This window comes from Felis catus, chromosome A2 (assembly GCF_018350175.1).
Source record: "Felis catus isolate Fca126 chromosome A2, F.catus_Fca126_mat1.0, whole genome shotgun sequence".
NCBI classification, from domain to species: domain Eukaryota; kingdom Metazoa; phylum Chordata; class Mammalia; order Carnivora; family Felidae; genus Felis; species Felis catus.
In genome coordinates this window covers 122,120,573-122,143,697 of record NC_058369.1, presented here as the reverse complement: position 1 = coordinate 122,143,697, position 23,125 = coordinate 122,120,573, and the positions used below count along the sequence as shown (strand labels likewise).

The window sequence follows — 23,125 nt, the reverse complement described above, 5'->3', positions numbered from 1 at the left end:
TGCCCTCAGGAAGCCTGGTGGGGATGCGACTCGCCTAAGCCACTCTGTGCTGTGGCGGCCACCACAGCCCAAGGCCCCCTCCTTCCTTTCTCAGTTCCTCTCTCCCCAAGTTGGGAAGCTACAGCCCTAGCAAAAGGGGCGGGCTGATAAAAGGCATTAACCCTTTGGGTGCAGGCTGTACGCAGAGCTTGGCCCCTGGCTGCGGAGGCAGGAGCCGCTGCCCGGCACCCGCTATAAATAACCCGGAGGGGCAGGCTGTGGGGAGGTGTCACGCCGCCCTGGGGTGGGGGTGGGGGTGGGGAGAATGGTCCCTGGGCCCAGGGCCTTACCTGGGCCAACGCATGCGGGTAGGGAAGGAGGTGGCCAACTGGGCTCCGGCTGGGGGAGAGGGGGGAGAGGGGAGGGGCAAGCTGGGCGGGACCGTCGCGCAGGGGAGGTGCGCTCCTTTCCCGAGCCACCGAGAGCATGGGGGGTCCCAAGGGGCCCCCACGCCTCGTCCACGCCGGACACCCCCTCCTCTGCCTGCTCTGCCTCCTCCCGCCGCTGCTCAAAGTAAGTGCAGGGAGATGGGGATCCGGCTCTGGGTGGGGGCGCCCGGGAGCGCGGAGCTCCGGGGTGGGAGGCGGGTCTCATTGCTCAGTTAGTTACTGGTCCGGGTTTCACTCAGCCCAGTTAGGAGCTGGGTTGGGGAGATCTCAGGACTTGGTGGCCGGGTTGAGGTTGGGGATCCCTGTATGGGATGAGGGGGTGGAGATAGATCTCCTGCGGGGATGGGGGGCAGGTGGAGGGGAGATGAAACTAACATCAACTAGGATGGGACATGGAAACCCTTACGGATGGGCAGAGTGTTCCGGGTGACACTCATTTCTAGGACAAAAATTCGTCCTCAGGTCCAGGCATTCCCTATCCCCTGTCCATTTTGTACCCTCCCCCGCGGGTCCCTCTCCATCTTCCCATCACACCCTTCCTCACCCCGCCTCAGTTCTGGCCCTTCCCACCAGAGCTGTGCCCCCCATCTTCTGCCACCCTTTGCCTACCCTCCTCTCAGTGCCTTAAAGCAGCAACCCCCATTCCCCGTTGAGCAATGAGGCAGAGGAGGCACCGGGAGGACCAATCTAGCCAAGGGTTTCTGAAAACTGTGGGCACACCCCCCACCCCTGCCTGTGGCCAGAGGCAGGGTGTACAGGTGGGTACAGGGGTGGAGGGGGGATGGGACTATACAGAAAGAGCTGAAGAAGTGGAGGTGAGGCTGGGACGGAATGGTTCCCAGAAACAGATGCAGGAGGAGTCCACCTCTAACCCTCTCCCCATTTTACAGATGGGGAAACCAAAGCTCAGAGAAGGAGGGACACCTGTCCTAAGTCACACTTCTCATGAAGAGCCAAGACATTAAAGGGGTTCGAAGAGGCAAGAGGGGCCCCGGGGCCACACAGTGCAGGGGAGAAGAACCAGGCTAGAAGTCAGAAAACCTGGTCTTGTCCCTCCTGTACCACACTCCAGCCTCTGGGACTGCCTGGGTCGCCATGTCCCGTATATACACAGAGGACTCATTTGTTCAACGCTCATTCAACAGAGAGAGAGTGGGCATCCACTGTGGCAAAGTGGCTTTGCCAACACACCTGATTCAAATCCCTGCTTTGCCGCTTAGTGTGTAACCTCGGACAGGTTACTCTAATTTTCCAAGCCTCAGTTTCCTCATGGGTAAAAGGAAGGTGATATCAGGGCCTACTGGATAGAGTTGTCATGAGGAATAGTTGAGATAATATTAGGTTATATTAGATAATAGAGTAAAGCTCTTAGCACCGTGCCTGGCACAGAGTAAGCCCTCAGTAAATTCAGCTATGGTTTTGTGCCAGGCACTATAGATAAGGCATGATGCCACTAAGGGCCCTGCCCTCCCGGTGGGTCCAGTCAGGTGCAGGAGAGGGGGGGGTCAGTGCCCCCCATGGGCAGATGGTCCTGAAATCTGCCAGGTTCTTTTAACGACATTGAAGTCTATACTTGGGATGAGTAGAGGCTGTGGGATGGGTTCACTATCACCTGCTTCCCCCACCCCACATCCCCTGAGTTTTAAGCTCTTTTTTGCCTCCTGCCACGTGTTCTCAAGATACACGCCTTCCAAGAGAGCCGGATGTTAGGCCCAGGGCTGCCCCTTGACCCTCCCCTCTGGGGGCCATGATGCCAATTGCATAAGCTGGTGAGCCAAGGAGAGCTTTCTGGTCCCTGCCCCAGAGCCAGGCCAATGCGGAGGGAGTCTGTGGGAGGGTCCCCTGGGTTCTGGGGGTGTCAGAACTGAGAAGCTCAGAGGCAACAGTCTGTAGCCCCTTAGAGTCAACCAGACCCTCCCAGGGAGACCTCAGCCTGAGGCTGAAGATTAGTCATTTGGCCAAAGTTGCTCAGCACATAACCTCCTGGAGAGGAACCGAACTGTGATCTCTCTGGCCCTAAAGTGCAGGCTTTCTTGTGGTAACAGAATTTATTTCTGGGTCCTCGTCCAACTATTCTGAGATTTCTGCTCACTGTGAAAAGAGAACATGGGACCCAGAGCAGGCGGTAGGGAAGGAAGGTGATGCAGGAGGAGCCAGGTCTCCAGCCCTCTCGTTTACTGAACTGGCATTTAAGGAGGATGATGCGTGGTAGGGACAAGGAGGTGAAAACACCCGCCCAGGGCTCCTGCCCTCCGGAGTTGATGGCCCAGCCAGAGGCACCGGCAGGAAGAAAATATTGGCTAGGAATAAGTGTCCCATTATAAACTCTGGTCTTTGGAACTAAGAAAAGTGTGTGGGGGTTATGATAAAGTCTGGTGGAGGTGGATGGGACAGCAGGGGTAGGGATGGGGCAGCCCTGGAAGATGGCCAAGGGGAAAGCAAGTAATGGGTGAGGGCCCCGGACAAGCCCCAACCCTGAGAAGAGATGGCACCAGGCTTTTGGGGTCTGCTGGGCCCTGGTGGGATCAGATTTCTGTCCTAAAAGCTTGGGGAGCTCTGGAAGCTTCCTGAGTAGGGGAGGGGGGCTGCCCTGATTTGCCCTTGTGGAAGTTCCAACTGGCAGTTTAGTGGGGCACACCCCTGGACCCAGCCCACACTGCAAAAGCCCAGAGGAGCCGAGCCTTGACCTTGGTGTTCCTGGTTGCCCTGCGAGGCCTTTGGGAGGCGGCTTCAGGTGGCAGCATGGAATCATGAAGCCTATCTCGTGCACCAGGCTGGGCTAAGGGCGGAAGGTGGAAACCGAGGTTGAGTGAGGCTAAGTACTATGGCCGCTGGATTCTGAAACTCTTGATTCTAACCTCTTGAGGTAGTTGACGTACCCTCTGTGAAGATCCCAGGAGTCTATCAGTTCCTCTTGGCTGGGTTCAGCCTCTTGGACCTTTGGGTAGCACCCCCAAGGTCTCAGAACAGCGCTTCTGTGGCCTCTTACTCCAGGTCCTGCTTTCTGGTGGGGGGCCCTGGCCCGAGGAGGCTCAGCAACAAGAAAAGTCCCTGGCTCCAGAGGCCTGGACCCTCCCTGAGCTGCACAGCCCTCCCCAAGACTAAGGCCGGGGCCCTGCACACCTCTCCTACACACCCAGGGTCTGCAGGGTGTGGGCAGGGGGCTCAAGGGCCATTTGCCAGGAGCTAAATCGTAATAACCTTTCCCTAAAATTCAACTACTCTCGGAGTAGTTGACTAAGCCAATCATCTAATTTAATCTTTCTGGGTTTTTTTTTTTTCTTGCCACTTTGTTGATGTTTATGTACTTTTTAAAAAACCAATTTGTCTGAGAGCACTGCTTACTGAATTTTGTATTCCTGGTAAGTCTTAAATTTGCAGCACTTTACGAATTACAGGACTACTCTGTATCCTCTTAGCTGCCATTTTCTACTTTTATCTGATTTTAGCCATTATTAGGAATCCTCAGCCAATTTGTCTAAAGTCGCTTTCTTCAAAATTCTAATTTTTTTAAAAATGTCATTTCAAACCCACCAGAGGGAAGGATAGATTATCCAATAAGCTTATTTTGTTTATTCTATTTAGCATCTACACTGGGCTCAGCACATGCTCAGCACTGTCCTAAGTCCTGGTACCCATTGCCTGTTTTAAGCTTTGTAAAATCCCTAGAGGAGAAGACCATCAATACTCCCATTTTATGGATGAGGGAGCTGAGGTGACGTCACGTGCCCAAGGTCACTCTTCTGGTAGTGGCAGGGTCAGGATTCAAACCGAGCAGCCTGACTCCAGATTATCTTCCCTCTCCAAGAATTTAATTAGGACACTCAGAAACTAAAACAAATCAGAATGGAGTGACTTTTAGGTCAACTGGACATTAGATGAGTTGATAAGTAAGGAGATCATTTGAGGCCTAGTGACCTGTTCTAGGGCCTCCTGCTGGCCAGCTGCCTCCCCCTTTAGTGGGCCTCCCCATCCTACACGTCCCCCCATCCTCAGACATCTGCGTGAGGGCCCTGAGCTTGGCATAGGAAGGGGAGAGGTATGGAGAAGAGAGAGTCACAGGCTGTCAGAGAGCACATGGTAAAAAGAGGCCTAGAAGTTTCTCCAGGGGAGTTGTTGGCTGTTAGAACCGGATGGGAGAGTGGGCATCTTAAGAAGAGTCACCTGCTGGACCCCTCAGGGATGGGAGGACCCACAGGAAGCTGCTGGGGCTTTTGAGGTCCTCACTTGAAGTGTAGCACCTGGTAAGTTAGAACTGAGTATCTAGTCTCCCCTCCCAGGAAGCCTGCCCAGATACTCCAGAAAATAATGGCCTACTTCCTTCTTATGACCTCCGGTCCCTTCCCCTCTGCCTCAACCAGCCTCAGCTCCAGTACCGCCTCCTGTGGGTCTGCTCAGCGCCCAGGGTCTCCCTCCTTCTCACCTTCCTGCCATCCCCCCAGCACCTCCTTTTCCCCCTCCTCCCCCCTTCCCCTATCCCTTCTCCCCATCTCCAGCATCCTCCTCTCCTCTTTCTCTCAGGGCTGAGTTTCTTCCTCCTCTAGCCCTAACTCAGGCTCAGTGAAACCAGTGAATGAGAGAAAACAGTGGGGAGGGATCCTCTCCCTCCCAGAGGAGTCCTCCCTGACCTTGGGCAGAGAGGGAGGAGGCAGGAAGGGAGCTCACCCCATTCCTCTCTGGCGACTGGCAGCCTGGCCACGGGACCTGTGGTCCGTAAATCTCCCAGGCTTAGACTAGGGGCTAAATTTAGACGAAGCTTTGTAGCCAGAACAGGAGGCAGCACCAGGCTGGGCCGACACCGTGGCTCCAGGGAGGTGACACCTTTGAGGCCTGCCTGGTCCCTGGAGCACAGGTTCTGCCTGGACAGGGCCCAAGGTGGAAGAAGAGCAGCTGGCATCTTGGCTCTGACCTGCTGCCTCCTCCTGCCGGGGCCTCTCCCCTGCCCTTTGTAACACGAAGGCTTCCAATTCCAGACACGCAGAGGCTGGAACCAGGAACTGGCTGGCCTCAAAGTGAAAAGTGAGAGAGAAGGAATCCGACAAGCAGGAAGAGAGCCCAGAACCTGAGCTTCCCAGAACTGGGGGTAGGGGTGCAGCTCCACCTGGCTGACGGGACTGTGGTCGCATTCGTCCGTCCGTCCAAGCAAACAGTTGTTGAGCACCTGCCATGTGCCAGGCTCTGGACTGAGAACTGGGGACACAGATGCGAACCAGGCAGATGTGGGCCACCTATGGTCTCACTGGGTAGAGGTGAGGGGTGGAGGGTGGCTCTCTGCCCCTAGGACACCCAAGAGCTGGGTACAGAAGCCTCAAGTGTTCTCTGCAGAAGAGAAAATAATGGGTCTTCAGGGAGCTCAGAATAAGTTATAGAGCCCAAACCTCTTCATGTGCAAGGTCCTGCCCGGCTGGCTGGGTCCGCCCACACTCCTCCTGTGACCCAGCTTTCTGCCTATAGGCCCCACCGCACAGGTGACAACAGCTTCTTAACTTGAGTGGCCTCCTAAGCCCCACAGCCACCCTGTTTGGGACTGTGTGATACTCTCGGCATCTGTGGACCACAGGCCTTCCTTTAATTCCCCACCCAGGACCAACGGCTCTCTGTGTATCTGACCAGGCCACAGCCTACCAGACTGGCTGTCCAGTCCCGCCTCCGCCCCTTACCTGCTTGCTGCACGGCCTTGGGAGATGACTTTACCTCTCTGGGCCTCAGTTGCCTCATCTGTACAATGGGGTTATCTATAGCTACCTCAGAGGCTGTTGTGAGGCTCAAATGAGCTGTCGTGAAGCCCTGAGGGCTGTGTGCGGCACACTGCGAGTGCTGATTTCAGGTTAAAGAAGCCTCTCCTTCTCTCCTGTCTCCCTCTGCCCTGTGAATGGCATCCTCAAACCAGAGGCCGGCTGCTTCCTGAGCAGGCCCTGTGCCTTCCTGCCTCCAAGCCTTTGCTCGGCTCCTGCCTCGGGGATCTCTTTCTGCTCTTCTTATCCTTCCCCCCACCTTGGACCCTGGTTCCATGCTTTTGGACTGAGCTCCAGTGCCCAGCCCTCCACGGAGCCCTGAGTTTCCCCAGCCAGCGTTGACTGGGCACTGCTGAACGGTGTGCCCAATGAGGGGGCTTCAGGCTGCATTGCCAGGGCCCAGTGCTGGGAGGGGTCCTGAAAGCTGAGGGGTATCTGTGCTGGCGAGAGAGGTGGGGAAGGAGGGACACACGGTTCTAGGAAGCTTTTCTGGAGAAGGATTTGAATTGGGCCTCGGAACTCCCCACAGTGGGGCTTGAACCCCCACCCCCTATCTCTGAGCTCTCTAACTGGACCCCTCCTCAAGTCCTTGACAGGGGCCACCATTTGACACATGCCTTCTATATGCCAGGCTCGTGACGTACAGTCATTTGTTTAATGTACTCCAAAGCCCTAGGGGCTCTGTATTGTCTCCGTTTTACAGATGAGGAGAGCGAGGCTCAGAGAAGTTAAGTCACTTGGCCAAGGCCACAGGGCTAACAAGCACCATGCCCGGAGCCCTGAACATGGGGGTGTTTACAGCCTAGCTGCTCCAAGAGCCCACGGCCCAGGCCTTGAGGTGTAACTGTTCATGGCCGTGTCTCTGCTTTCCCGGGGCCACTGTGTGCTTCCAGAGAGCGGCGGCCTCTTCTCCCTCCTCGCTGCCCGCCCACCACTGCCGCCAGCAGCAGGGGATGTCATGGGTTTGAACTGAGTCAGATCCACCCAGCCAGCCCCCTTGAAGAGAAAGAACATCTTTAGCTGTGCCAGCTTATTGGACCGGTGGAGAAGTTACAGAAGATGGAACCCAGATCTGGGAGTCATTCCAAAACCTCTTTTGATCTGCTCGCCCATGCTGCCCACGCCTGAAGGGCACACGTCAATACTGAGCACGGTCACCTGCGCCCCAGTGCTCTGCGCAGCAAGGGGACCCAGCCGCAGCCTGAGACCATAGCGTCTGATGCAGGGACAGCCCCGCATTGCCCGAGTGAGGATGCCTTGACCCCGCCCCTCCGTCTGTGGGCTCAGAGCCAGGGATTCAGACTGCCCGCCCAAAGGTGAACATGTGACAGCTGAGGGATGCGGTCAAAACATGGCAGTTGGGGGGCTCTGAGAGAAGGAGCTTGCATCTAAGACACAAAATCTGATCGGCCTGGAGGTCCACCAGCAACACCTCGCACCTCTGGGTGGAGCACTGCCTCTGTCATGACCTCCAGATGAGGCTGACTCCCTGGAACTTCTGTCCCCCCCCCCCCCGGGGAGGGCATTACTAGCTGCTTCTCAAACAAGAAGGGGGCTGGGAAGTGTATGATGGGTCAGGCCTAGAGCCCACAATCTCCCCAGATCCAGCTGAGTGTGGGGCCTCAGAATTCTTCTGGAGATCCCAAGACAAAGAGTGTCCCCTCTCCTTCCTAGCCCACCTCACCGCTGGCAGGGACTCACTGGGCAGCGAGGCTTTCCTGATGCCCAAGAAGCTGATGCTGAAAGCTCCCAGTAGCCTCCGGGATATGTGAACAGCAAGGCCGTGGCCCCCAGTGTCTGTCCTGCAAGCCGAGAGACCAGAGCTCCCAGTTCATGGCCCAGAGAGCCCCTTACAGACACACACACACACACACACACAACCACAATGCACCCTACACATATACTACTCACACAACCACAGGTGCTACACAGACATAATACACACCCACACACATACACCTTAACACACACATGTCTCTGCTCCCCAGCACCTCCTTCTGTACCCAGCCTCCTCGGAGAGAGGTGGCTGGTCCCAGGTGCAGTGACTCCCTATGAATGGCGTCCCCGCTGCCCTCGGCTCTCCGAGAATCAGCAGGCAGTGTAAACCCATCTGGCCAGGTGGGATCATTTATTAGGAGCTCCAGGCCAGCCTGTTGAGGCTAAACGTGCAGCCTCCAGCCCCGGCACAGGAAATGGATCGAGCCAGATGTGGGGAACGTGATGTTTGAGGGCTGTTGGGCTCTAGCTCTGGGGACATCCCGGGGCAAACATTGACCCAGCTGTCATGGAGAGAACATATGACTGGCCAGGGAAAGGGGAGGGGCTGCCCACTGGTGGGCAGTGCCTTCTACAATCTTGGAATCAGGAATGTCAGGGTTGGGAGAGGCACAGAAGTCATTTTGCATATACACGCACATACGTACGGGGACACAAGTGCACGTACACACACACACACACACACACACACACACAGGCCACAGAGTTGGAAAAGTGGTGCCCTTGGAAGAAATAGCGCGCAAGAGTTAGAATTCTAGAGTCCATTACTCTCGTTCAGTCTCACGCCATTTCCCAGCCTCTCTGCCTTTGCACATGCTGTGCTCTCTACCTAGGATGCTCTTCCCGGCACCATCCTTATCAGCTGGGCAAACTCCTACTCAGCCTTCAAAGCCCACATCAGCATGACCTTCTCCGAGATGCTACCCCATTCCACCTCAGCAAGTTATCGATGCTGTAGCAACCTGGTCACCCATCCCTCTTTCCCGCCAGAAGATGGGCTCCTCAGGGGCAGAGATAACCACCTTTACTTTATTCCTCCGTGCCCAGCACTGATTCTCATGGTGTTTTCAGAAGATGGGATCCTGGATGGTTTTTATCTTTTGGATGGAATTGCCATGGTAGCAACAACCATGTCTATTCCCTGGTGAGTGTCCACATTGGCACAGTGGTCCCTTCCTTTTCCCCTACTCATTCTTCTGCTTGCCCCCAAAGTGCTACCTCTTCCAGGCCCAAAGTGCTACCTCTTCCAGGAAGCCTTCCCTGCTTTCCCAAATCCAGGGAAATCTCTTCCACGGGGACACACCTTTTGTTGTAACTGCCTGTTTCCCTGTGTGAGAGGGAAACAAAGTTACACTGTCTCCTCTCCTCCCCTCCCTTCTGTACCTTCTAAGTTTAGGGGATCCCTGCCTGGCCTGGGACTACCCCAAGGACAGCCATTGGGTCTTCCAACTAGGGCCAGACACATAGCAGGCATTCTACAAATATTTGTTAGGTAAACAAACAGCTGATGGACTCCCCACCTGGCTTTGCTGACCGAAGGACATGGGGCACATCCCGTCCTGAGGAGGAGAGCTTTGGACGCCAGGGGCTAGAAAGCACAGATCCCTGCCTCCGAGGTCAAGCTGCACTGGAACACTTCTGAGACCTTTCTGGGGTTCCTGGCCTGGCCAGGCTGCCATTCCGCTGCATGCATGAGTGACAGAACCGGGTAAGGGAAGCAGACAGGTGCTACAGGGGCTAGCCAGAGCCTGACCTCTGACCCTCATCCGTCCTATCCCCTAGGCTGCCGGGCCAAGCCAGGCGCCCACAGACCAGCCCCTGTGGGCAATGCTGGAGCAATACTGCCGGGCAGTGATGACTCTCGCCAACCTCTCAGGTAAGCCCACCGCCACCACCCTGGGGCAGACCCCAAGAGAGAACGGTGAGCCTCAGGGCCAGGAGGGAGGAGGCCGCTCTCCTGGACCAGCCCAAGCCATGTGGGGTGGCGGATGCCGGCTTCTGTCCTTGAGCAGGGCCCTTCCCCGTTTGGGGCTCCGGCCCTTCACTGATGATGAAGGACTTGGCTGGACATCCTCCTCCAGCCCTCAGCTCCCAGCTCCCCGCACGTAACGGAAGCTAGCCGGGCTGGCATTCGAGAGCCCAAGGAGGGGGTAACCCTCTGTTTATAAACTTGAGCAAGACCGGCAGAAGATGTCAACCACATTCTCTGGTTGCCGTGGCTACAGGTGTCACCTCCTGGTAAGGACTTGCAAGACAGCAGCTGGGCCTCTGAATTCTGACTCCTCAGAGTCCCCCCCCCTCCCCCCACCGCCGACTTGGGGTCAGGGTCAGCCACCTGCAGAGCTCAGAAAAGCCTTGGGCTCTCACGGGCTCTGGAGAGCAGTCCCCAAGCCCTGCCCGGTGTCGTGGCGGTCTCAGGTCTGCACCCACGGTAGCTGCAGGAAGGAGGAGGCCTGGGGAGGGCCCCAGGATCTGAAGTTGCTGGCAAGGCAACAAGGAGGTAAGGGTGCTGCCCAGCAATGGGGCCCAGCCCCGCACGCAGCCTGGGTCAGCTGTCCAGGAGAACGGCCCTGTTACCAGCCTGCCTTTCAGTGCAGGGGTCAGACAGACCCAAGTCTGGGTCCCACCTTCTCCACCTAGAAGCAATGGCTGAGTCACCTAAGCCATCTGTATTAGTTTGCGAGGGCTGATGTAACATACCACAGACCGGGTGGCTTAAACAGGGGACATGTATTTTCTCACGATTCTGGAGGCTAGAAGTCCAAGATCAAGGTGTCAGCAGAGGTGGTTTCTTCTGAGGCCTCTGTCCTTGGCTTGCAGTGGCCGTCTCCTCCCTTTTGTCCTCACGTGCTCTTTCTTTTGTGCATGTCTGGGTCCTTGGTTCTTCTTCTTGTTTGTTTTTAAAATTTTGTTGATTTTACTCATTTTTAATTTTGTTAAGTTTATTTATTTATTTGGAGAGAGAGAGAGCACAAGCAGGGTAGGGGCAGAGAGAGAGAGAGAGAGAGAGAGAGAGGAGAGAACGAATCCCAAGCAGGCTCTGCACTCTGCCACGTGAGGCTCAAACTCACGAACTGTGAGATCATGACCTGAGCTGAAACCAAGTCGGCGTTTAAGCCACTGAGCCACCCAGGCACCTCTCGATTCCTTTTCTTGCAAGGACCCCAGTCACATTTGGATGAGGTCCGACACTGACGACCTCATCTTAATTTCATTACCTGTCTCCAAATAAGGTCACATTCTGAGTTATTGGGGGTTAGGACTTTAACATATAGATTTGGGGGGAACATAATTCAGCCATTCAGCCCATAAGACCGTCTAAGCCTCAGTTTCCTCATCTGTTAGGAACAGATCTAAGTCAGGCTCAGAGGCTTACTCTGGAGTTTGAACGAAAGGTCACGGAGACACCCAGCATGCTCCATGAGCCAGGCAATGAAAGACCCCTATTTCAGGGGGTCCCCGACCAGAGCTCTCTGCTGTCAGGAAGGAAACACTGGTTTATCAACAACCCCCCTGCGTTCTCCAGTACATGGCACAGATCCTCACTTTCCCCTGACCCCTGGTGGATGCGGGTCTGAGTCTAGTGGGGAGGGGTTCAACTTTTCCAAATAGGCCTCCCCTACGTAATGGATAATATCATTCATCCATTTGTAAAAGGGGTACATTACATTAATATAAATTTGGGGGGGGAATGTTTTTACAAATCAAAGAACACCACGAGGGCTCATTATCCCACCATCTGGGAATTTTTATTATTATATCCCCCAGGAGTCTATCGGTCTAGAGAGCCTCATGTTTTTTCACCAAACTGGGATGATCCTGTGTCCACAATTCTGTAACCTGCTTTTTTGGTCTTATAACTCAGGGTGAGCGCTTTCCCATGTCATGAAATAGGCCTCCACCATATCACTGATGATGCTTCCTAGCAGCGGTGGTGGGACTCACCTTCCTTCACTCACCATGCCCTTAGGTTGGGACTCAGACAGATAAGATGCCCTTCAACCTGAGGTTCCCACAGGAAAATGATCTCCTTTCATGATTTCAGTGATCTCCACCGATTGAGAAAATGGACCATGACTAACATAAAGTGTGGACACAAGTAAAACCAATCTGTTCTTTAGACATACGTACATATGATAAAACCGAAAAACTAAGAGCAAGGGAATGATCAATGAAGTGTCCAAGAGAATGTTCCCTCCGGGGAAGGAGTATTTAGATAAATATGGAAGTGACTGGCAACGATCTAGTTTTGGATTCGGTGATAGATTCCGTGTATTTACCACTGTACCCAAACTTCCATAAAAGAAAAAATTAAAATAAAATAAATTTGGGCCATGTGTGGGCTAACGATGACAGGTGGTCATAAATCAAAGGCTATGACCAGTTAAATTGTATGCCTCTGAGGTGCAAATAAAGGAAAACCACACATAACCACAAGAGACTTCAGACAGGCTTTAAATGGATTATTTGTTTTGTTCATCACAGAGGCAACTATTAGGGCATAGACTGTATGGCATATTATTTATTCGGTCTTTAGGCAACATAAGGATCCCAATGGATTCATGGATCCCCTGAAATAAAGCAACTCCCCAATCCAACATGTGTGCACACACACACACACGCACACACATGAAGGCTGGTCAAATGGGAAAAGAGTCTTGGTCAGGGAGACAGACCTAGAGCATTCTGATGGGTGTTGGGGACCAGTCAGTGAACATGACCAGCCCTGCCCTCGGGGAGCCATGGGTTGATAGAGGAGACAGTAAAAAACTAACAACCTTGGCGTGATATAGATCAGCCCCAAGAGATAGAGGCAATGAGGAGGGCCACCCAACCCAGACAAGACCAAGAAGGGGAGAGCCAAGCTGAATGTTTGAAGGGCAAGCAGGAGTCAGCTAGGCTAATTGGAGTATAGAGCGGTAAGGGCATCCCGGCAGAGGGAACAGCACATGCAAAGGTGTGGGGGTATACAATGGTTCCAGGGAATGACAAGTTGTTCCAAAAAGCATCTCAAGGTTGGCAGGAGGGAGAGCAGGAAGGATAGACAATCTTGAAGAGTGTTCTTTGCACTGCCAAAGAAGCTGGGCTCCATCCTGAGGGCAATGGGGAGCCACTCTTAGGAGGAATGCCATGACCTTAATTGTAGAAAAATCACTTCATCTGCCCAGTGGAAGAAACAGGGAGCCCCGTCTGGCTGCTGCAGAGTTGAAGATGGCCCAGGAGAGGTCGGAGGGAGAAATTCCCTTTGTCCACCTATAAATGAGAATGTGGGACTGGAAAGTGTCTGAGGGCCCTTCCTGCTCCCACAGCCTGGCCCATGGTTGGACTTGAAGATATCATCTCCCCTTGGCCACCCTCCTCTGCCAGGATGGCGTAGGGTGTGTAGGGGAGAAGCGTCTGCCCTGGGGCCACGATCTTCAGTGCCACCAGACAAGCGTAAGGCACCTTCTGGCCTCTCCCAAGACTCCATGCCCTGAGCAGACCCATGAAAACGCCCAGAAAACCCCACAGCGTTGACCCGGACCTGCCCACTCCTTGTGTATTCCGTCTGACCAGGCATCGCCCCTCAGAGAGGCAGAGACAGACTATCTCCTCAAACCCTGTTTTCCAGCTGACATGTGATGGATGGTGGGATGAATGGGAGGGAGTGGGTGATTCTGTGGAGGCAATGACCGTGAGATGCTGTGCGTGTTTCCAGTGCGCTCTGCCTGCCTGTTAGGCTGTGCCCTCTGGAGGACCAGGATGTCTGAAACTGTCCCCTGCCACTGCAGCTGACATCAGAGTGGGCCAGGAGCTCCTACCTCACCCCATACTGCTCCTGACACGCAGGTGTCACACTTCCCTGAACTTACCTGCAACCTGTCTCACCAGCCTGGGGGCACACAACCATCCCAATACCTCTCCCCCAGTGCCCAGCCTGAGAGCCCCTCTCCGTCCCAGGGGCCTCCCCTCTGCCTCTGCTTCCTCAGTTAGCAAAAAGGCTCAGACTTTATTTGCAGTTGGATGTAACCTAATTGAGGAAATTTTTAGCTCTCTACAATTTCTTCCTCATTCACCTATTTTCAAACACTCAAGTGAGCTATAAAAGCCAACTCGTTCCAAAGCTGTTTCCTCTCTGTCACATCTAGGGTAACAAACAATTGTGCTTGTAAAAAGGTCCATGAAGAAATGCCCCTCATCCTGGAAGCCAGGGCACCTTGGGTCCATGGGTCTGTGCTCGGGCCCTGACTGTCCATCAGGATGCAGAACATCTTTTGGCTCTACTGCTAAAATAGTCACTTCCCAGAGGAATCTCTATTACATGTGCTCTCCCAGTGAAGAGCGATCCAAGTGTCCCAGGCCATTCTGCTCTGCAGAAAGTTGCACGTGGGGCAAGAAGTCTTGGCCTCTTGTCGCTGGGCACTCCCCACACCCCAAGATAGCTAACTCCCCTGCGTGGTGGCTCTGGTGACAAGCACATTCATAAGCTTGATGTCTCCCTTTCCCTCTGTACTGCGATCCACGTGTGGAGCGCCCTCCTTTGTGCATGAATGAGACTATTTCCCAGTGAAGACGTGGGCTGACCCTGCCTGCCACATTCTGGCCTATGTGGGACCCTGTGGGGTAGGGCTTAGCCCGGGACTGGGGACAGTGCTCTGCCTAGGGTTGGGTTTGAGACTCAGATCTTAGGCTGGGGTTGGGACTCAACCTATCCTCCCCTGCTCCTGGCAATGGTTGTTATGAACACCAAGGGATCTTTGCCTCTGCAGATGCCCAGAGCTGAGCCAAGGGCTCTAACTGTCCATTCAAGAGGCAGAGGACAGGCTGGCTGGCTGATCTGCACCTTATACTTGCCAATCAGCAAGCCCTGGAGAGAGTCCAGTGCTCATCCCTGGTCTCAGTGCTCTCTGGCTCTGCCGGGGCAGTGACGGAAGCATTAATACGGAGGCTGCTGAAACCGGAGCACATAAAGGCAGCCCAGCCTGCCTCTTCCCCCTCTCTCTGCTTAGGGCATAGTGCTGGTTCAGGGTGCTATTGACCTTCTCTGGCAGCTTTGTCCCCAGAGGAGACCGGCAAGGGGGAGGACAAGACTAGTTCCTCTGAGACCTCCAGCCCAGCTGGGACTGGGTCCCAGCTCTCCCTGCCGTCTAAAGATAGAAACACTCAACACACACTCACACACACACACATGCACATCTCCCTCTGCCTTTGCATCTCAAAACTCAGAACCAGAGACTCTCAGGGATGGGAGGGGCCTCAGAGAATCTTTCCCTTATGGAGAAACAGCCCCAAAAGGGAGGGCAGGAACTGGGGTAATATGCAGGGAGAATAGAGAGAGGCAAAACCAGAATCCAGCCTGAGCTGACGCGTACCACACCCAGGCCCTGCCTCCTGAGCCAGGATCCCCCCGGTCAGCAGGCGTGAGCAGCCGGCCCACCTTGCGCACTCTGACAGTGAAATCAGAACACATTACGGGCAAATTCCATATAAAGGTGTTTAGGTACTACACGCACATGCGTGGGCGCGCGCGCGCACACACACACACACACACACACACACACACATATGGAAAGTAGTTTCAGGTGGCCCTGCCCAAAGCCAAGAACAGAGAGAGGTTTTCACGTCTCACTTTATTCTCTCTGGAGCCCGGGAGAGTAAGACCAGGGTGTTTGAAGTCCTCCAGATAATTTCAGCCAATTTCTCCCCTGGACTTGCCCATCTCATTAAATGGCAACACTGTCCCCTCCCCAGTCACCCAAGGGGAAGACGTGGTGCTATCCCTGCCTTCCTGGCTCCTGCTGGAACCCACTCACCCGCCCCTCTCTCCAATCCCCGTCTTCACCAGAGCAAGCCGTACTCTGAAATACCGCTCCATCCCAGCCTCACCGCCTGGGGCAACTGTTCCCCCGTTCAGCCCACTAGATCTCGCTAGACTGTTCCGTGGCCTCCCTGCTGCCCTCAAAGCCCCTCCAGTCCACTTCCTTCCCATCGGCCACCGGGGCTCTTCTAGAGCACAGACTTGCACGTGGACTCTCCGCTCTCCCCCGCCTCCCGTCTCCAGTGCCCTGGCTCTAGGAGAGGAAACTCAAGCGTCAAGCCGCCCAGTCCTGGCTCTCGGTGAGGGATGCCGCGGGGGGCTCCCCGGCGCGGGGGCGAGCGCGCTTTGCTGCCCCGTGCAGCCCCGGGGCCTGCGGTCCTCGGACGGGCCATTCCACCACCCCAGGCCCACCTGGTCCATCCCCGCCGCCCTCGTCTGGACGGCGCCCGCGCCTGAGAAGGCGGACTCGGGGCAGGGCCGGGGACCGGGGGGGACTGGTGGCCGGGGGGCTGGAGGCTGGGCCCGGCCGACAGGAGCCATCCGGCCCCGCCCCCTGGCGCCGCCATTGGCCGCGACCGAGCGGGTGGACCCGCGGCTCCGCGCGCTCCGCGGCTCCTCTCCGCCAGGGTCCCGACTTGGCAGCGACGGGCGGCGGGGCGCAGCGCTCCGAGGCTGCCCGGCAGGTCGGGGCTGGGCGGGCAGGGGCCGGGACCCGGCGCTCTCGGGACCGCTCACTCTGGCACCCAGTCCCTCGCAGCCACGCCGGGCGCGCACTCACACTGCCTGTCGGCGCGCGGCTCCCGGGCGCGATGGACGCGGCGCTGCTCTACAGCCTGCTGGAGGCCAACTGCAGCCTGGCGCTGGCCGAAGAGCTGCTCTTGGACGGCTGGGGGCTGCCCCTGGACCCCGAGGGTAGGCGGAGGCGAGCGGAGCGGGCGGCGCGGGGCTCCTTCCCCGGCGTGCTGAGTGCGCCCCAGGCCCCGCGCTCTGAGCGCCCCGCGCTGCCGGCCACCTACCCGAGCCCCTCTCCTCTCTCTCCCGTCTCCAGGTCCCGACTCCTACTGCAACACCACCTTGGACCAGATCGGGACGTGCTGGCCCCGGAGCGCCGCCGGAGCCCTGGTGGAGAGGCCGTGCCCTGAGTACTTCAACGGCGTCAAGTACAACACGACCCGTGAGTTGCCCTCCCCCCCCCCCCCCCTCCCACGCCTGATCCTCCGCCGCGGGCTCTGCGCCCGCCGCCCAGAAGAGCGGTTTAGGGAGTAGGGACGGCTCCGGACCTAGCGTCGGAGACCTGCTGAGGCGGTGGCAGCGTCGTAACGCTGAGCCCCTTGTAATGTCGGGGGCTCTCCCCCTGGCCCTACCCCACGGTAGCTTCAGACCTCAGTAAGACAGTGATTTGCCCAGAGCCCAGGAAGGGAAGGAGGAAATTCTTCCTCCCTTTTGAGGGCAGGCCTGCCTCTCACAACATATACTCTGAGTGCCTGAAGTTCCCCCTCTTTGTTTAGTCAATGCTATCCACTCCAGGGAGGAGGGGTCGCATATGCTAGGTTTCCAGACCCCAGGGTGAGTGGGGTGGTCAGACTCTTTCCTGCCAGAGAGGCAGGAGGGCCATGAGGCAGGAAAGACGGAGTGTGCGCTTGTGTTGGGTGGGGACAGAGCACAGGCACTTCTGGGCTGGAGTGTGTGGGTGTGACCTCATCCCTACCTGGATGTCCGAGAGTGGCCCTCTGGGCAGTGAGTCAGGGCTCCTGGGCAGCGTTACTCCTACTGCCCAGGTAATGTGTGGTGTCTGAATCAGGACCACCCCCCATCTCCCAGGGAGAACAGCCTGTGCCCTCCTTCCTCCTGGCAAGTCACTGGCTGGCTTGACACTCTGGGGAAGACGGCAGCGGAAGCTGCTGGAGTCACAGAGCACCCAGGTGGGGTGATGCAGCATGGGCACTGGGAGTGAGGGGACCAGAATCTGTGCCCTGGGGAAGGCCTCACGGGTGCCAAGTGGGAGTGTCTTGTGAGGCTGTGGGACACAGCATCACTGGCCACCCAGACCGGCCACTCACATCTCCAGCCCCAGCCCACCAGCAGAGAGAGGTCCTTCTCAGACCTTCAGGGAAGCTGGGTTGTTTATCTGAAGCCCCTGAACCTGGAAACGTTGTAGCAACCTCTCTCTGTATGTCTGTGCCTGAACAGTAGTATAGCCCCCCCTGTTGCCTCACACTTGGCACATGTGTATGCCCCCCCCTCCCCGCTGCCCCCGCCGCCCCCGACTTACACACACCTGTCCAGACTCTTAGGGGCTGAGGAGATGGCTAGAGAGCAAGCCAGCCTCGCCTGCCTCTGATGCTAAGCAGCACTCCCTGTCTGCCCCAACAGAGGGCTCTGGTGGGCCCAGGGAGGGGCTGCGCTCTGAGGAGCCCATCGGGAGAGGTGTTCCCAAGGAAGCCCGTGGTAGAGGTAGTCGAGCCGCTGAGGAAGATTTCTGCATTATCTAAGGACGTGCTTCCCAGCCGTGATAAAAAAACGACCTCTCTGGGAGGAAGTGAGTTCCCCGACCCAGGAAGTATGCAAGCAGAAGGAGTGGCTTTTATGCTCCTTTCCAGTCCTGAGATTGTAAAACTGTACTTTCAGATCACAGGATCATAGGGTCTCTAGTTCAGACTGGGCCTGAGGCAAAGGGCCAAGTGAGGTGATGAGGCATCTCAACCTCATGGTCTGTGGCCTTAAGGGAGCTCCACTCTGGTTCCTACCTCAGCCTGGGCTGTCCCCTGCTCTCCCCAGCCAGCCTGGAGCTCCTTGAGGGCAGGGCCTGGGTCTCTTCTTCAGAGCTGAGCACGGTCCTGAGTCAATCCTTTTACTAATCAGCTACTATATGCGAGCCACTGCACTATCATTGACACCCTCTCTCACAATTGCAACAGACAAAGGAATACAGTGATAAATGCCCTGATGGAACAGAGCAAGGGGACTGTAGGATGGGGGGAAGGGTACAGACAAGGCAGGGAAGACTTCCCAAAGGAGATGCTGGAGCACATACCAGACCACTCATGTCACATCAAGTGAGAGGCTGAAAAACGGTCAGGGCACCACCGACGTTGGCAAATGGAGTGCCAATTAGCTCCTGGTACCTAATGAGCAATTTTCCTCGTTTGGACCAAAGTGCTGCCCACACTACAGCTGCTGGGGAACAGGAGCATGGGGTGCTGGGAGCATTGCCATTAACCAGAGCGGCCGGCTGAGGTGGGAAGAGCGAGGAAGCTAATGGCAATGGAAATGTGATTGATTTCTCCCCTGCCCTGCCTCCTGGACGCTGTTTTCCCTTCTCAATGGGATCTTTCCTTTACAAAGGATGCAGGGAGGAAATGAACTCCTATGAGAAGCCTTGAGGAAAAGGAGCAAGGACCTGGTTCCTCTTCCTGCCCAGTTCTGCTATGCTATAGTCAACCCCCCACTGACGCCTCATTCTTTAGAGGGCCAGCATTCCCAGGGTAAGACAGCAGCTTAGCCTTTAGTCCCCATGAACTTTCTTCCACTCAGCTGAGCACAGAGAGTCTGCCACAAAGTGCCAAGAGTGGATCAGTTTCCAGGCACCACCTACCCCTGAGAGAGCTTTGCACACGTGATCCCACCGATGCCCACCTCCCGAAGGCCCCCTGAGTTATGTACTGCTTTTACGCCCATGTTGCAGACAGGAAAACTGAGGCTTAGAGACACGAAGTGACTTTTCAGAGTTATATAATCCCCTCCTATGCGCCAGTGCAGGCAGAGGAATCCGCAGCCCTCGCTCTCTTTGGGGCAGTACTGCCTCCAAAAAAGTTCTTGAGGAGGCGGAAAAAGGGCTGCTGCTTCTACCCTGGAAGATCTGGGCGGGCTTAGCCCCCTGGGCTGGACTTCTAAGGACCAGTGGGATTTGAGCAGGTGACAGTGTAACAGGTATACCGGAGGAGATGGGACCATGCTTTGTGCCTCGGGACTGGCGAGTGTTGTGTGGAGCACAGGTCGGAGGAGACAGAAACAGACAAGAGCAGATGGGTGGATGTTGGTCAGATGATGCAGGGCATTGCAGAGGACTTCACTGTCAGGTGCAGGAGGGAACCTGGGGCAGAGGAGCTCAGCTTTGGGGCACGGAGCCTCTAGAGACAAGAGGAGGGGTTACGAAGCTACTGCAGCTGGCCCAAGGCTAATGGAGGCTGCGGGAGCAGAGGAGGGGATGGGTGCAGGAGGCTTTGGGCACTTGTCGTGTACAGGACTGGGGTGGGACGGGGACGCGGGAGGAGTCAGGGATGACACCAGGAAAATGCTGAGCATAGTTGGAGACACATAGTCCCTCAGGTGCTGGAGAGACATCTGAGTGCAGGTGTCCATCCAGAATGCAGTCGGCCGGAAGAGGAAAGCCCAGGAGAGCACTTCCTGCTAGAAGCAAGGCATTGAGAGTTCTTGGATGTGTGGTTAGCTAACTGCTGCAGGGGGCAATGCAGGAGGCCCATGCAGAGCCTTAATGATTTTCACCCAGAGACTATCTCCAGCTGCAGCAGGACCAAAGGAAGGGATGGGACTTGTCCATGGTCACAAATGCTGTCCCTGCAGAGCCAAGTTAAGGGTCTGTGTGTCTGAGTTCCCTCTAGGGTTCTGCCCACCACCCACACTTCCGTGGCCCAGGGTCCACGTGTCTGTGTTGTCATTTGACCTTTGTTAACTCGTTAATCTTTACATTGACCCTTTGATGAGGTGTAATATTATCCTCATATTACACATGGGGAAACGGAGACACAGAGAAGTTAATTGACTTGATGATAGTCACACAGCTTATAAAAGAGTAAGGATTCCAACTCGGGCTCTGCTGCCTCTCGGAAAGCAACTGTGCCGGTTTAAACAGAGAAGGGATTGCGTAAAAGAATATCAAGGAGCTTGTGGAATCACTGGGTGGGCTGAGGCCCCCAGCCAAGAGCTCAGGGCAGAGCTGGCCCAGTGAGGGAACTTTACTCTCTCTGAGTAAGACCGGCCACCAGATAGGCCACACTCCTGCTACCACCCCCGCCTGTGATGCTTAAGCTTTCTGCAGTGGCCGCAGGGAGGCCTTCTCCGTTTCTGTTTTGTGGACCCCCAGCTCCATAATTCCCTTGGAGCAGGTGCATCTGGTGGGGTGGGGTGGGGGAATATGGGAGGCTCTAGGTCCCACACTCCAGCTCTGACTACGGGGAAGCCTGGAAGGTGAGAACCTGGCATTTCAGCTCTGTGGCAGGAAGTGGCCTCTGGCCCCCCACAGGTTTCCCGGAGCCCATACAGCATGCAGGTTCAAGTCCTGGGCCACCCAAATTCCATAATGTCTGTACGTAGTATAAGCCGGTGCAATTCTAAAACCCTTCCGGGGCCTCAGTCTCCCTGTCTGCAAGGAGAAAGGAAATTGATTAGCCCCAGTGGGTTGGCCAGAAGCAGGCAATATACTCCCTTCCCTCCCACCTCCCACCATCCTGTGCAGAGTCTGAGCCTATGTCTGTGTGTGCATGTCTGTATGTCTCCCTGTCTCTGTTTCTGTTCCTGCCTGTGTGTGGCTCTGTCTTTGTCTGTGGGTATATTTTCTATTTCTTTCTATGTGTATGTCTCTGTCTTTCCCGGTTTCTCTCGTTTTCTATCCCTGCTTCCTTCTCTTTCCCTCCTTCCCACCCTCCACTCTCCCTTTCCAGCTCCCTTACTCCCTCTTTCCCTCCCTCCCCCTCTCCACCCCCTGCTCAATCCTCTGCCTCTCCCTCCTCCCATCCCTCATTTTATCTGCCGTGGTCCCATACCTCCTCCTGCCTGTTTCTGTGGCCCTTGTAGCTGCAGAGGAGGGTCCTGCTGCCCCCTGGATGGGGTTCATTTTCATTTTCCTCCTGCAGACTTGCTAAACCCAGCACAGCTCAGCCTCAGTCTCCTTGACCTCAGACTCCCTCCATAACCTATTAGGAACTTTTGGGCCCGTGTGTACTGAGGCATCTGCCAGGACAAGGGGAAAACAGACACGCCACCTAACCTAACCCCACGGAGAGGACTGTGGGCAGAACCCCACTCTAGAGACATGCTGAAACACTGCTTGCGTGGGAAACACATCAACTGTTGGGACCGCCTGCTTCTGTAGAAATCGCCTCTTCGGCCCTGAGGGCATGCGGTGATCAGTGCTGAGCCCGGCCCTCAGAGAACCCCAGGCTGCCTCAAGGCCAGGCTCACACAAGCCAGCAGTCAGGGATTGGAAAGGGGGGCTCGAGCGAGCGGTGGGCACTGGAGCATTCCTGGAAAGCTTCCTTGAGGAGGTGGGAGTGCTTCTTGATGGTGGAGATGTCGCACCTATTGGCCCATGAGGCAAGGGTATGAGCCTCAGGGAGGGCTCTAAACAGTCTCCCCTCTGGGTTGAGGAAGTAGAATCCAGAAACTCAGGTCTGCATTCTTAGTCCCCAGGGAGATCTGTTCACACCCTGACCCCTGAGGCCAGGAGCCTGTTCCGGTCCAGGCCTCTCCTCCCCTGCTACTTAAGGGTGGGAAACGACTGGCCCAGAGAGGAAAAGACACTTGCCCAGGGTCTCGCAGAAAGCCAGGTTCCTGAACGGCATCTGCTGGCTGTGAGAGCTCTTGGCACTGGCGTTTTTCCACCTCTGCATGCATGGGGCCCGGGTGGCCAAGAAGTGTGCTGGGGGAATCTCAGGTGTTCCCTGCCTGAGGACCCTTCATCTCAGAGAGGACCAAAGGCACAGCCACTCCCGATCTCCTCTCCCTCCCTCCCCAGGACCTCTCCAGCTGCTTACAGGCCCTTTTCCTGCCCAGGCTCACCTCTCATTGGCTTCGTGGGAGTATTGGCCTCTTCTCACTGTAAACAAGGTTTTCAAACGTGCATAAGACCTGAGCCTGCCTTCCAGGGATTCCCCAGAGAGACTCTTGAAGAGAACTTTTTGATATTTACTGTTTAGTGAAGTCAAGATTGTAGGAGCACATGGGAGGAGGTCGATTCCAAAAGGAAGAGAAAGCAAGCCGGGAAGACTTCACAGAGGAAGTGTTGTTGGATGGGGCCTTGAAAAATCGGGCCAGTGTTGTGCCAGCTGGAAGGGAGAGTGGGAATAGATGGAGAGGAGACGTGGGTGAAGGGAACAGGGTCATGGAGGCTTTGAATGCCAAACCAGGGTGTGGGCCTCGATTCCGCTAGTGGTAGTGCTTCCAGATGCTTGTTCATAGCCCCATGGTGCAGGAACAGAATATTCTGGTGGGACACTGCTTGATTTTCAGGATGTACCTTTGAAATCTAAATCCAGGCTGGTTGAGAACTTTGAGAACCCCCCCCCTCTACGCGCTAAGCAACCACCTGCTGAGTCTGGAACCCCACAGCAAAGCCCCAACCCCACTGACTCCCAGGGACCATCCTCCCA

At 55.8% G+C, this 23,125-nt stretch overlaps 1 protein-coding gene across 2 annotated transcripts in view; it reads left to right on the top strand.

Moving 5' to 3' along the window:
• Window positions 1-399: 399 nt before the first annotated feature.
• CRHR2 (corticotropin releasing hormone receptor 2) overlaps window positions 400-23,125 on the top strand; it is a 46,214-nt gene continuing 23,488 nt past the window's right edge. The window contains exons 1-3 of one of the 2 annotated variants that reach the window (XM_023250469.2): window positions 400-552; window positions 9,722-9,815; window positions 16,786-16,911. In XM_023250469.2, the coding sequence (XP_023106237.2) occupies window positions 466-552; window positions 9,722-9,815; window positions 16,786-16,911 (307 nt within the window). In that variant the 5' untranslated portion in view covers window positions 400-465. Of the gene's footprint in view, window positions 553-9,721; window positions 9,816-16,299; window positions 16,650-16,785; window positions 16,912-23,125 lie in introns of those variants that run through there. The other variant, XM_023250470.2, reaches the window with a different exon arrangement.